Here is a 15,621-nt window from a genome sequence, read left to right on the forward strand (position 1 = left end):
GACCTGAGGACTACCTCTCTGCCAAATTTCAAGTAACTCTGTTCAGCCGTTCTGGCTGTAGCTGTGTCTAAAGGTCCTATGGAAAAATGCATGGGAAAAACGCGTTTTGGGACCCCCCTTTTTTCTCAGCCCCCGCTTGACGAATCCCCCCGAGACTTTCAGGGTAGGAGCGGAGCGTAGCGCCCCACCTATTTTGAAAATTTCGCGAGGATTCATCGACCGGCGCCAAAGTTATTCCAAATAGAATGTTGCGGATTTCCTATGGAAACAGGGTCCTAACTATAACTATCTACTGGCGACCGCCAGTAGATAATATATCACCAACAGTCCTGTGCTATCCTTCAGTAGACAAATCAGGTACAGACCACAAACGTACAAGATATTCCTCTTAGTGCTTTATTTCTCCAAAGTAAACATGACGCGTATCGGCTGCGTCACCACAGCCTTGATCACATGACCCCCCCGGTAGCAAACATGGTGAATTTATAGTGACATCCTGGACAGAATGGTTACGTTACGTGAGGCCAATTATAGAACTAAACAAAATACTTCCTATTCGAGTATATTCGTTAGGTTCAAAATAAATACGCTTATTGTATATAAATATTTAAAATATTATAAATATACAAAAATACGTTAAAAGACATGAAGCATATCAACATTATACAAAGAAGTCTTTAAAAAAACAATTTCCTAAAAACAAGTAGTCATGTTTCCGTGACCGCCAAGTGGCTTAATCAATGCACCATAATCATGTTTATGAACCTTGGCTCAAATTGGATTCCCAAATCACGTTGTAACCAAAAGGGTAATAAAGTGCTAGTGCTAAAACCGCAAAATGTGCAAAATAGTGCAAATGAGTAAACTATCCATGAATAAAAGATATTAAATCCATATCAAATCCAGGATAAAAGTGTCTAAAACTTAATAAAAACATATATGTGCGGCATATTAGCTGATGCTCGATTCTAATTACCCTAAGTCGTGCAAGTGCATACATTCTTAAAATTCATATAAGAATATAATTTCATACCGTAGGTCACTTCAATTATCATAACTCAAACAGTACACAGGTAACCCCACAACTCTATATGTACACATGATCTATCACATGAAAATACTCAAACGATATAGTCGTATAATTCCGCTGAGAAACCAGTTAAAACCTGAATGTAGTGCAGTTCCTTTATATTAAAGAACCTTTCAGTCTCCTGACCCCGATACTCGCCATCGACCTGACTGAAACAAAGTTGGAGTCAAGACAAGAAACGAGATCTCAGCCAGTCCTCATGGAATGTCTTGAAATGAAAAGGGAGCTGTTAATCATTGATTTAAAATCAATATGAGAGACATCACAGAAATCAATAAATAGGCAAACATAATATAGTACTTATCATATGTTCTAATTCAGTGTGATATTTCTGGACGATTTTACTTTATTTTACAGAAAATTATGAAGATACTCTCCTATATTAAGCCCTTTTGGAATCCTAGTATCCAATAAAAGGATATATTTAAATTCCGGTTGCCTCAGTTGTTTTTCTCCGTTACCCCCTCTCAGATTTTTGGGTACAGAGTCAATGACGAAGTAACGCAAGTCATTCAAATTTTTGTTGTGTACCAATTTGAAATGACGAGCCACAGGATAGCTTTCGTCAGAATTGACTATTGCCCACAGAAGTTGCAGAATACTATAGAATGCCTGTGATGTGGTACTCCCGACATATTTAATTATACAGGTGCATTCTAAAACGTTTACTGCATATTCTGTGCGGCAGGTAAACAGGCCTAGGATTTTAACGGCGCCAGGATCAAACACACTCCAATATTCTGTGGTGTTAATGCCAAATTTACAGGCCCTGCAGGATATGCATTTGTGAAAACCTGTCTTAGTTGATAGCCAATTTTTAGAGGTTATCACCTCAGGACTGGATTTAACTAGGGCATCCCTCATTGAGGGAGCCCTTCTGAAAGCGATAAGTGGCATTTCAGGTAGAAGCTGAGCTAAAGTTATGTCTGTTTTTAATATTGGCCAATGTTTATTTATGATCCCCCTAACTTTCTTTACTTCCATACTAAAAGTAGTTATAAGTCTGATCTGCTCTTGACTTGTTTGGGGATCAAGGCTGTTGCTTGCCACTTCTTTGTTTCTTGATTTAGTAGTGGTGTCTAAACACTCTTCTCTCATGTGGCTATTATCCCTAATTTTGGACTGCTCCAGCTCTTTTGGACGGTATCCACATGCAAGAAAACTCATTTGGGCCTCAGTTTGGCATTCCTCTAAATCAATATCAGAACTGCAAATTCTGCGCATTCTCAGAAATTCTCCATATGGTATACTCCTAATGAGATGACCAGGGTGAGCGCTACTAGCATGCAGAATTGCATTTCCCGACGTTTTCTTTCTATGTAATCTGGTTTGGAGTTTACTGTTACTGATATAAATTTCAACGTCTAGGAATTGGACATCGGATTTACTGATGTCTGCAGTGAATTGTAAATTTAAATAGTTATTGTTGATGGTTTTTACAAAATCCCTAGCTGATTCTGGTGTGCCTTTCCAAATCATGCAAAGGTCATCTATAAACCTCCAGAATTCTACCACATTGGAGTCAAACAGCAACTTGTGGGTGGCCCTGAGGACATGTTCCTCCCACCACCCAACATGTAAACAAGCATAGGTTGGGGAGAAACATGCCCCCATGGCGACACCCCTCAGCTGCTGAAAGATCTCTTTGTTAAACAGGAAGTAGTTATTTTCCAAACAGAGTTGTATCATTTTCAGAATCATAACATTATGCTGGCGATAGTTAATGCTACGTTTATCCAAAAAATACTTCACTGCTTTTAATCCATCTGCATGATGAATACTCGTATAAAGGGTACATATGTCCATAACCATTAATACATAGTCCTCTTCCCATTTTACATCTTTTAGTTTGGACAAAAAATGACCTGTATCCTTGATGTAGGAAGGGAGGTTCTCTACTGATTCGTAAAGTTAATGATCCACATACTTTGAGAGTGGTTCCAGGAGACTACGTTGGGCCGAGATAATGGGATGACCTGGTACTGCCATAGTCGGTTTATGGATTTTCGGAATGAAATAAAGGGTGGGTGTGACTGGAAAATCATTCTTTAAGAAGTTGTGTTCCTGCTTGCTCAGCAACCCTTCCCTTTTCCATTGACTCAATTCTTTAAAAACAGTCTCTTTAAGGCATTTAATGTCATTGAACGTGCCTTTCCTGTAGCAGAAATTATCGCTTAGGTGTCGTTCTGCCTCTTCCATGTATAAAGTGCGAGGCCAAATGACAATGTTTCCCCCCTTGTCCGCTTTGTTGATAATCAGGTTAGAGTTGCTTCTTAGTTTTTTCATCAATTTTGCATATTGTTTTTCCATATATCTATATCTTTTTTGCTTGCCAGATGTAATACACTGCAGCGTTTTCAACTCTTCAATTACAACATCATTGAATGTATCGATAGCGTCTTTTGGCATGAGTGGTATGAACGTTGAGGGTGGTTTAAAGTTACTCCTTATGCCCATGGATGATAAATCCTCGTGTGGATCCAACACGGTGTTCATCATTTGTGGAAAGAGCATGTATTGTTCTCAAAATGCTGGTATCTGGTGGGGCGCGTTAAGTTGGTTATATCTCCTGCCTGATCTTGTGCTTTGTTGAGTTTTAAATGCTTTTTCAATTTGAGCTTCCGTATAAATTTGAAAATGTCTATGCGGGTTTGTACATAGTTGAAAGAATTTCGGACAGAATGACAGACCTAGCGACAACAGTTGGGATTCCGCTTTTGTGAGCACTGTGTCCGTTAGATTAACCACCGTGTTATCAGGAACTGTGGTTGATGTGGGATCGCTCACCATTTCTTTTACCTGCCTCCTGCATAGTCTCCTTTGTCTGCGCCGCTTGTTGTCCCTGCCGCGTTTTTCTTCTGTTGTTGTTGTGTCCGCGGCTGAAGAGTGTGGCGCCGGTCCTCTATTAAAAAAAAACAATTAAAAACAATTCTTCTGAAGGAGAATATTTTATCGGCATATGAGTTTGATTAGTAGTGCTAGATCCTCCGAGTCAGTACTACTGGCTGCCGAGCTGATTTCAACATCTGACATTATGGTACTAGATGTACTTTGTACAGGTATTACAGGAGTTTTGGAAACCAGAGCCTGTCTTTTTGCTGTATCATATTTGCGGGCAAACGTGAAAATTCTTCCCGTTTCATAATCGTATATTATATATATTTTATTATTTATTTAGGGGAGAGGAGTTGGCCTAACGGCTAGGGCGGTCGACCTCGAATCTGGGGAACTGGGCACGAGTCTCGGCAACGACGCTGAACATCCTGTGATTCTGGGCAAATTACTTAATCTCTCCATGCCCAACAAAAATGAATGCGTCCTCATGTAATGCAACTGGTGCTATGTAAAGCGCTCGGATACCCGATTCGGGTCAAGTTCGCGCTATATAAAACTCTTGTAAAAATAAAAAAAATATATATATATATATATATATATATATATATATATATAGCAACAACATAGCTCGTCATAAAGAATCTTCCAGAACTTTTCTCAAAGGAACCCAGAGAGTAACAAGATTACTACAAAAAATACAGAACTGTTGAAAACTATGATCAAGATCGAATGAGTCCTTCCAGACCATTTAAGAACATCATATCTATTGCTACCATAGTATTGGGAAATCGCATGTCAATTATCTACAGACATTACTAGGTATATAAAAATAAACTATTAACAAAATAGAGTGGCAAAACCTCAATATCAAATAGGTAAAAATTAACATTAGTACAAGTTGTGATTAAATTTGGAGATAAATTTAAGGAGTGCTTATGTTAAAATCTTTTAATGCCATTTCTTAGGTGTAAGTAAAGAAAGTAGGAGGAGATGCACCAGACGATTGAGGCAATCTCTTTTTTCTTCTCTTCCACTTCCCCTTTCCCCCCTCGCTGGTGTTCGTGACAGATTAGTAGAATTTGTTGCGAGCAGTGGTGGAGTGGATTTGGGACAAGTCATCTGTTCCTGAGGGGATCGCAACTTAGGGTCATGTCAACCACATGTCTTAGATGCTGGCAAGATTTCTGGGGCTCAGACTATACAATCCAGAATCCAGGCACAATTCTTAATTCCACGCTCACACTGCGATACCTGTTGGGATTCGGTAGCCTACATGGGCACTTGGGAGGTGTCAAGAATTCCTGTCATGCGAGGGGAGGAAAACGGTAACCAGCGAAAACAGACTACATCTCCCAGGATGCTTAGCGGTTGAGAGGTTATGTAAACAGGAGAGCTGTTACATAACTCAAGGAAAACACGCCCTTATGTAAACAGGAGAGCTGTTACATAACTCAAGGAAAACACGCCCTTATGTAAACAGGAGAGCTGTTACATAACTCAAGGAAAACACGCCCTATAAAGGGAGGAACCGGGAGGTCCAACGCTGTCGGATATTGTGTTTACACCGACGTACCTGCTTAGTGAAGAGCAGTGTTCCGGAGTGGTGCTCCAGTAAGGCAAGAACGGAGGTAGGTCGAGTCGTTACTCCCTGGGCCGTGTCTTGCCCCATCGTCACCTGTGAAGGACCCGGAAGCTCTACCGGATAACCATTGAGCTTCGCTTTTTTGACTCGGCTGAGTCAAAGCGCAGTGGCGCTTTTGCTGGTTGGAGTCGTAACTCCCAGCCCGACCAGAGATACAGGGACTGCCAGCTGTAACGCACACCAGGAGGTGTTTGCCGCGTTACAGACTCGGAAGTCCACAGGATCGATCGAGCTGCTCTCGGTTCAGTCTTCTTTGCTTGTGATTGGGGTATCGGTGACGCATCACCAGGAGGTGAATCCGCGTCCCGGTGCAGTCTGAGGAAGAGGTTGAGCGGCTGCTCCCTTCAGGTAGAGACCCCGGCTGGGTGTTTCCCTGACTCCTCGATTCTCCCCAACACTCTTCGTGCCCCTCACAGCCTACCGATTGGCGTTGTCGGCCATTTCATTTCTGCCCTCTGTTGGCATACGCCGGGATCGGCGTATATGCAGAGGACGGTTAGGACCATCCGTGCTGTGGGCTGGTAACGTACTTAGCCTGGAGGATTCCAGTGACTATAACCTTTGTTTATTCCTTGTATTGTTTTTGCCTTCATTAAAATAACTAAACCTTCACAAGTGGTTGCGTTCTCATTATCGTGTCTGTTAAACGATCCTGAGACGTTCAGGGCGTTACAGGAGGGCACCGCTCTCCAGATGTCACAGGTAAATGATGTAGGACCTTCGCAGGAGATTTTTGATGTCCCTGAGATCTCCGGGAGAACAGAAGGCCCACTGACAGCACACTTCGGGGCACCACACATCAGCAGGTCTTAGGCCCTGGTGGGCCACTATTCAGAAATTGCACGTGGTACCCTTCACGGGCAGTAATCCTCTATGTACACAGAGTCATCTTGCAATGTGCACCACGCAGTCCGGGTTCGCCGGTCCCTACAATCGTATCTCACCCTTTGCAGAAGGATGGCCGTCGTAATTATACTGATGTATGTCTTTGAAGTCAGGGGTGGTTTAACTGGTTTCCCTTTGAACCACAGATGTCTACCCTAAAATCTAGGCGGTGGAATGTAGAACTTTCGTGGGGCCATGATCCAGCCCCAGAGGCGGTGTCAAAACCTCCCTCCCATACATCCCATTCAGCACTCAAATGGCAGAGGTCTGTCGTTCTAGTGGTATGCACATGGTTTAGGACTGTCGCAGGGGTATGCACAGATGGGCTATCCCGACCCTTGGTGTCTACCGGAGCAAGGCACAACGGCACACAAGACTCTTATACCATAGAAATGTCTAGAAATGTCCATATTCTATAAGAGGCATTTCTAATAGAGTTATGCCAGAACCCCCTTTACCATTGGAAAGGGTTTGGCATGATGAACTAGGTAATTTTACACAGAAATCATTTCAAACCTCAAACTTCGGGGAAAAAAACAAAGAAAAGAAACACATTTTCATCACATTTCTGTGTTGGAAACTTCTGGAATCTGTGGGAAACCACAAATTTCCCACCATTTACTTTGGTTTGATCAGTTCTTCTTGCGGGCACTTGGCCCAGCCACACAAGTTGTGCAGCATTTTTATCAGCACAGGTGGGGCAATGATAGGTGTGTAGGAATTTTGTGGATTCCGAAGCTACATCACAGAAATGTAATGAAAATGCATGAATTCAGGCAAACTGAGGTTTGGAGGACATTGTGGGTAGGAAAACCTCAAGAGATCCATACAAGGCACACCACCTTGGAATCCTCTGGTTGTCTAGTTTAAAAAAATGTCTGTGGTTGGCAGGTTTCCATGGGTGGCAGCTGCACACTGCTCCGAATACTGCAGGTACCTTTATCGCCGATCTCTCGAGGTTGCGCTTTAGGGCCTTTTTTTAGTCACGGTCTCGTTTCCCACCCACACAAGTGAGGTACCATTTTTATCGTGAGACTTAGGGAAATGCTGTGTGGGAGGAAATATGAGCCTCTCCGTAGATTTCAGAAGTTGTTTCCACAGAAATGTGAGGAAAATGTGTGTTTTTAATCAAGGTTTGAGGAGAAAAACTGGTCAGTCCCTTTTCAGGTTGGTGTATGACCACGGACCTCAGGGAATCCAAGCACAAAAGCCAGCGACTCAAGAAAGCACTGCCAAACAGCAAAACTTCAGAAGCTCGTACGACCTGCAAGACAGCCATGACAGAACGCCACCAACTCATCAGGTCCACGAAGAGGAACTTTATCCAGGACAGAATCCTCTCCAACTCCTGCAACTCTAAGGAACTCTTCAGCATCATACAAGAATTCACCAAACCCCCCAGCGAAACTTCCGAAGTCCCTCCCTCCCAGGACCTCTGCAACAAACTCGGCTCCTACTTCCATCACAAGATCAGGACTCTCTGCGACTTCAATGAACAGAACCAAGGCACCGACACTACACCTACCACCACAACGCCACCCAGCCTACCCTCACCGCCTGGACCCCTGTCACCACAGAAGACACCGCAAACACCATGAGGAGCATACACTCAGGAGCCCCCACAAAGCCCTGCCTGCTGCACATCTTCCACAGAGCTGCCTCCGCCATAGATTGTACGCCATGACGTACAATCACCTGCACCCCTCAAAACAGGCACATTCCACGACAACCGGAAATGCGCAGAAGTCAAACCCCTCATCAAGAAGCCCTCCGCAGACACGATGGACCTTAAGAACTACAGACCCATCTCTCTCCTCCCCTTCGCAGTCAAAGTCACCGAGAAGATAGTCAACAACCAGCTCACAAACTTCATAGAATCCAACTTTATTATCGACACTTCCCGATCCGGATTCTGCAGCAACCACAGTACGGACACCACCCTCCTAGCCACCACGGACGACATCCGCACTCTCCTCGACCAAGGCCATACGGCAGCTCTCAGTCTACCAGACCTCTCAGCAGCCTTCGACACAGTCTTCCACCGCACACTAGCCGCCAGACTCCACAACGCCGGCATACAGGGAACGGTCCTAGACTGGATCCGCTCCTTCCTCACCGGCTGAACTCAAAGAATAAAACTCGCCCTTCTTCTCCGAACCCACTGAGATCAGCTGCGGAGTACCCCAAGGATCCTCACTCAGCCCCACACTCTTTAACATCTACGTGGCCCCCCTCTCTACCATTATCGGGAAACACAGACTCAGCATAGTATCCTACCAAGACGATACCCAGCTCATCCTCTCCCACACCAAGGAACCCGACATCACCAGACACAGTTTCCAGGAAGGAATGAAGGACGTCGCATTCTAGATGAGCAGAAGCTGCCTGAATCTCAACTCGGAGTAAACAGAAGTCCTCGGATCCACCCCACCGCGTAGGACAACCAGGGCTCAACAAATCCACTTGAATTTGCGAGGTAGAATTAATGAGAACGAGCTATATTTAGGTCCTACTCGCCCTTTCTGGCGAGTAGGACAACAAACTAACTTTTATCCTCTGTCTTTAAAAACTGAGCTAATGTGACAAGTTAACAAGATTTAAAGGCATTTTTATTGCTCACAAAGCTAATGAGCAATAAAGATGCCTTTAAATCTTGTTAACTTGTCACATTTGCTCCGCATTCAGAGACGGAGGTCAAGTAGGGTGAAGTTAGGTCGAGGAGATTTTTCAAGGTACTAGACCTGGCCCACCGCCCTCAGCAACCCTCCGACACCCACAGACGATTCCCACAACCTCGGCATCATACTAGACTCCTCCCTCACCATGAACCGACAGATCAACGCAGTATCTTCCATGTGCTTCAATACCCTCCGCATTCTCCACAAGACCTTCAAATGGATCCCCCCAAATCCAGAAAGATCGTCACCTACACACTCATAACCAGCAGACTGGACTAAGGAAACGTCCTCTACACCGGAATCAACAAATCTCTACTCCTCAAACTCCAGACCATCCAGGACACCGCAGCCAGACTCATACTCTGCATTCCACAAGACATCACCCAGCACCTACAAGACCTCCACTGGCTCCCCGTCTAAAAGAGAGTGACTTTCAAGCTGCTCACTCATGCCTACAAATCCCTCCACACCACCAAACCCCAATAACTCAACGAAAGAATCACTTTCTACACACCCAAGAGAAACCTCCGCTCCCCCGACCTTGCCCTGGCCGAAATCCCTCGCATACGCAGAGTCAGAGCGGGAGGAAGAGACTTCTCCTACATCACTGCCATGACCTGGAACAACCTCCCCCTCAGCATTAGACGAACCCCCACACTGCTAGGATTCAGGAAGAGCCTCAAGACCTGGCTCTTCGGATCAGACTGACTTGCTCGAAAACCCCACTCGCACCTTGAGCCCCTCACGGGTGAGTAATGCGCTTCACAAATCCCCGATTGATTGATTCAAAAGTGCAATGCCCGCCGTACCCCTTTCATTTTCATCAAATACATAATTCCTGGTGTTTAGTGAGCGTTCTACACTCTCAGGGGGCAGATTTAGAGCAACCACACAAATTGGGACAAGCCTCCTATCTACACCCAAGGGGTCTGAGAGCCACTATTGACTCTACTGGGGCAGGGGTATGGCTCGATGCCAGGGTAGGCTGCACCATCCTTTTGCTTGTTTTGTCTCTATTTTGAAATCTCTGGTGCCCAGTGTGCTTTCTCCCCCTCTTCCCCACAGGTGGGGGCAGACTGGGGGTGAATTTCACTATTGAGGAAGAACAAAGTCTATTGGGTTCCAGGGTATGGAGGCACGTCCCAAGCCCACGGCCACCACCCTTTCCCCCCCCAAAAAAAAACATTGCTTGAAGGCAATCCCTAGCGTCTAGTGGGCTTTCTACCCCCACAGCCTTGTTTTTCGGATGGGGTCATGGCCATGCCAGGCAGCCCCACCTGTATATATTTTTTTTAATCCCTGGAGTATAGTGGGTTTTCTAACCCCTCACACTGGGAGAGGGGGAAATTGGAGGCAGACAGGTATGGTGGCAGCATGGCCAACCCCATGATGGGCAGCCCCCCCCCTTATAAATGTATTTTTTTATTCCCTGGTGCCTAGTGAATTTACTGCTCTCCAACTGCCCCACCAGGGGTGGTGGAGGGAGTAATCTCCCCCATCCACCTGTCACCCCAGGAGCACCAGTAAGACTTTTGCCACGTTTATTTGCGGTGGGGGCATGGTCATGGTTGGAAGCCCCCACCCTTATATTTCTTTTAAAAAAATCTCTTTAGTGGGCTTTCTTGGGGGACTGTAATTACCAAACCCCGAGGGGGTGGGGGCAGAAAGATTTATATGTTTATTTTTAGTTTCCCCAGTCTAGTGGGCTTTTGCCCCCTATCAATGGGGCAGATTGGGGGTAATCCCCCCCACCGGAGGGGGTTCAGAAAGACTGACGCCACATTTACTTGGATGGAAGCATGGCCATGCCACATTGGGGGCAATCAAACCCACGGACAGAGGGGGCATAAAGACTGATGCCACTTTTACTTGGGTGGAAACATTGCCATGGTGAGAAGCCCCCATCCCTATACTATTTTTTTTTTTTTTACTTTCCCTGGTGTCTAATGGGCTTTCTGCAACCTGGGGGCAAATCAGGGATAATTGCCCCATCTGCCCGGAGGAGTTGGGGGCAGAAACATTGAAATATTTAGAGGCCCTGGGGGATGTCTCTCCCCCCCACCCGCCCACACTGAAAGTAAAACAAGCCCATCAGCTTGTTTTCCTTTCACTTTACTGAAATGATCGTCATTACAGTTAACAACAAAAAACCACTCCGGCTGTTCGAGAAGCTGATCCCAAGCAGTCAGTGGTAAAAATACAATAAAGGAATCCCTGGGGAGCAGAGCAGAAGAGAGAGAGGCCTTTATATAATACCTTCTTACTGTTGGCCAATGACCGACAGGCAGCGGAAAGGAAGAGCAGCCATTGGCTGCACTTAACAGGTTAACATAGATTTGTGTTATGAAAAGACATTTTGGGAATTTTTGCTTAGGATACTCGCTAGAAAGAAGGTCTACCATGAACTTTAGTTAATGTAATTTTTTTGTCAGGGAGCCTGGAATTATGGGTTTCTGTGGATTCAACTGTGCTCTGCCTAATTATTGATTTGCGTCATAATCCATTTTATGCTGCATAATTTTCCTCTCCTACCCCAAATCAAAATGTTTCAATTTCAAATGGATTAAAAATAAACAGTACCAGATCTAGGTACACACAGGAATAGATTTGTTGCAAAGATTAGCTTGTCACCTTTCAGATTCTGATAGTTGTATGCAGCTGTTATACTAACAAGGTGTACCTTACCTCAGACAGTATTAATAATGTTAAAATTAGAAATGATTTCTGCTACAGTGTTGCATTTTGCCATATAATTTTCAATTTCCTGTTGCCTAATTTTGTCAACCCTGACATAATTTGGTTCTTCTTGGGGCACACAAGTCCAGTGACCCCCGCCTTCAGTTTACAGTTCGGCCACATTTTCCAGTTGCCATTAAATTACAGCTGACAGAACACAGGAGTAGACAATAAATTTAAAAACGTATTGTGTCGAAGTTGAACTGAAACACCACACTATATGTATTAATTATGAGCAATTAAAAGGGCCACAAGTATCCAATCTCCAGGTCTTGTCCTCAAAAGAGCACACAGTACACAATAAAAATAAAAAAACACCTTTCCGTTTTCAGTTAATTTATTTGTAGCCACGTCCAACTTATTCATTCCCATCCATAGGAACTTCCTGGGGGTTTGAATTCTTGATATATTTTGTCAACTACTTCCCATACTTCTAAGGTACTAATAGAATTCCAGCAGTAATCTGCCAGTTGCATTTAAAGTCTTCAACCACATGTTCTAGAGATGATTAACTTCAGTTCGGGCTCTGGTGTGCAGTAAAAACGTTGTAGGCCATCCTGGGGGGGGGGGGTGATCTACGGGTCATGTTGAAAATTACTACATCTCGTAGGGTGCACTGTGTCCTTAAAAGTAGGCCAAAATGTTAATCATCTCCCTTACCTTCTCTTTTGTACTTTTCGGAGTATTACAGACGTTTGAAAGTGAGTGACAACTGCAGTTTGTAAATTAATTCGCGTTAATGGTGCATGATAATATGCCCAAAAGAAAGCATTAATGAGTTTATTTTGTGTTTTAGCGAATGGTTTTAAGGCGATCCAGGCACCCAAACCTACTAGAAGTCCTCCCATCCTAGAGAAATATTTGATAGACCCATCTGCAAATCGTCGCACCAATCACCTTCGGCCCCACCCCATTGGCCTTCCAAAAATAGCAAATAAAATTTGGAGTAGTAAATTATTAAGATCGAGGTGGCCCTAAAGCCGTAACACGTTGAGTACAAGTCATAAGTTCTTGTTTCCATGGTATAATTTGCAGTAGGTGCTAGTAACTCTGTGGCAGCATACTATGGGTTTTTTTTAAATATGCGCGGAGTTTTCTGACGCTGGCTATTTGGGATAGGGGCGGTCTCCGTCTCAAACTCGTATTCTGAAAATAATTGCTATCCTGTAATTGCCCAGTTAGTTTGCAGAAACAGCAATACAAAAAAAATATATAAACTCGAAAGCACTTGGTGCACACAGGAACAGTTTAGCAAAACGTTCAGGGCAAGGATTTTCTCTGCACTTGGTCAATCAGACACGCAAATAAGGGGGGAAAATATTTTTACGGGGGAAATGATTGCACTCTTTTAGTTCTAAATAAAGTGAATAGAACGAGTTATTTTACGTCAGGAAAGTACAAGCCAATAGGCTAATTTAGCCTGCAGCCACCTTAAGAGTACTCTGAAACAGGTGTATAAAGGAACACAGACATGACAAGTAGATCCCTTGCGCGGTGTGCGGATATCCCTGCCTCCCGTGAGGGATCACGGGTCTCTACCCCTGCATCCCTCTAGCTCTCGCCTCAGGACAGTGCTCGTCCCTACTCTCCTCGTGGCTGCTCTGGTCGAAGCGCCCCTCTACAAAGGTGAGGCTTCTTAAGTTAGCGCTGGCCGGGCGCGGGCACCCCCGGAGACGCGCTCAGAGGCCTCTCGTGGGCGCGCACGCTACCCTCCGCGAGGCTGCGCGCGCCGGTAATGTGCGCTCCAGTCTCCCCGCTTGAGGCCCCTCCCCGCGCAGGCGGCCTCTCCACGGCAGGGGGGAGACGCACCGCGCGGATCAGGGCCGCCGCCATTTTGGGATCCATGGGTCCGCGCCACACCCGAGGACGAGGCCTACGCGCTCCTTCCGTCACTTAAAAATCTCTTTACCCGGAATGGATCGGCACGGGCAGAATGGAGAAAAACAAAGCCACGGAACCTCCGCTGTTTCTGCAGTCCCCCACCCGGCCCGCGCACCAGACAAAATCAAGCCAAGAACTGTTACTCCAAGCTTAATGTTGTGTTTCTTTAAATGGTTATGTATAATCCTGTACCTCGCGCATAGCACGATAAATGTTCACACTTAACATGTTGAATTAGGCTATAGGCCGAGAAAAGACATTCCTTAAAACGATCGGTTTTAACCAATAACCCAACTTTCCGATTTAAAAAAACATTACCACCTGGTCCTATAACAGCGCAATCATGGCCTGGTTACGAGTTAAGGTGCTTTCTGTCGCACATGGTAAATAACGGTACCCTGGGTTCATTCCTCGGGTGCGATAAAGAGTTACTGGGGAATAACGGGCGGATTTTAGTGTTTTAAAATAAGCATAGTAGGATAAAATCCGACAGTTTTAACCAGTCGCGGCGTAACCATTGTTGGGTTATTTAACGCATCCGATCGTGATCGGATGCGTTAAGCAAAAATCAAACTCGTGATTCTAACCGGGGCCGCCGCCCCTCAGAGTGTGCTGCGCACCAGTCTACGTCGCCACTTTCCCGCCGAATACATACGTCACTGCGCGGGCCCGCCGGGCCCAGTATTCCCGCCCCCGCGCGGCAGCGGTACTCACCATTGTGAAACTCAACTGGAACGCCGACAACTTTCGGTAAAAAACAGAACTAAGAATGAACACAAACTAAACCACAACTGAACAAACAAACAAACTGGCGCTGGCCGCCGGCTCCTCTGTGCACCCCTGCGCGCCACGCACTGGACGCGCCCAGCGGCCCCGCCCCTTTCTAACTGTGACTGGGAGAGTCCATTGGCGGGGGAGGCTGGCCTGGTAGCGAGGCGTGCGCGCCGTCGTTTCGGTGCTGTCTAGGGCCCTTGAGGGAACAGTCGACATCCCCCGGGAGAGCCCAGCATGCCGCGGCCCTGGGGGGGGGACACAGCAAGAGGAGGAGGGTGAAGGCTTCTGGAGGTCCGGGGCAATGGACTGCACCCGTTCGGGGCCCTGCAGTCTGCTAGAAACGAGGGACCCTCAAAGAGGGGTTTGTGCTCCGGAGCTGGGCCAAGGGGTGCAGAAGCAGCTGTGCTCCCAAAAGAAGAATGTATCCGTTCAATTCACAGAAATATCATAAAGAAATCAGACAGGAGGAAAGTTGGAGAACATCACACCAACAATGTATGTAGATTGAATCCTTTATTAGAATAATAATAACTACATCTTGGCCTATGTGCATGAATTGCTTTCCCCAGTTTTAATCACCATTGTAAACATTTCAACCCAATACTGATGTTTAATGCAATATTCTAAACATGAAGGTTTCAAATACCTGCTTACGCACTTATAAGTCTAGCGGAGACAACAATATATTTACATATACATGTGCTACTCTGCACTTGAGTAGAATGTCCGGAAGATATCCTTGTTTGCTTGGATTGTTGATAAGTATCAAACAAATTGTGGGGTACGGTTGACAGTCTGCACTAATGAATATGTAAGATCATCTTTACGACTGCCTGCTTTGCACACGGTAGCTGACCCTACTTTTAATTATTTGGACGTGAAAACGTCCAGAGTACTCGGTGAAAAAGGAGTGCTACTGTAATAATGCGGGGCAATCTTTGAAGTGGATTAAATCACAACAGGAAGCCAAGGTCACCTGCGTCTAGGCATTCATTGAATGTCAGAGACCTGCAGCATCATGTCAGAAAAGGCAACCCCACAACAAAAGACCTCTTTAGAAACACTTGTGTGAGGGTCGCATGAACTAGGCAGCATCCCAT

At 45.4% G+C, this 15,621-nt stretch overlaps 1 protein-coding gene across 2 annotated transcripts in view; it reads right to left on the reverse strand.

Moving 5' to 3' along the window:
- The window catches only part of DAZL (deleted in azoospermia like), an 812,806-nt gene extending 798,203 nt beyond the window's left edge, over positions 1–14,603 (reverse strand). Inside the window, exon 1 of one of the 2 annotated variants that reach the window (XM_085629945.1) lies at positions 14,462–14,603. In XM_085629945.1, coding sequence (XP_085486071.1) covers positions 14,462–14,464 — 3 coding nt within the window. In that variant the 5' untranslated portion in view covers positions 14,465–14,603. The remainder of the gene's footprint in view (positions 1–14,461) is intronic. The other variant, XM_085629944.1, reaches the window with a different exon arrangement.
- Positions 14,604–15,621: the final 1,018 nt, after the last annotated feature.

Source organism: Triturus cristatus, chromosome 10 (genome assembly GCF_964204655.1).
Source record: "Triturus cristatus chromosome 10, aTriCri1.1, whole genome shotgun sequence".
Lineage (NCBI taxonomy): Eukaryota > Metazoa > Chordata > Amphibia > Caudata > Salamandridae > Triturus > Triturus cristatus.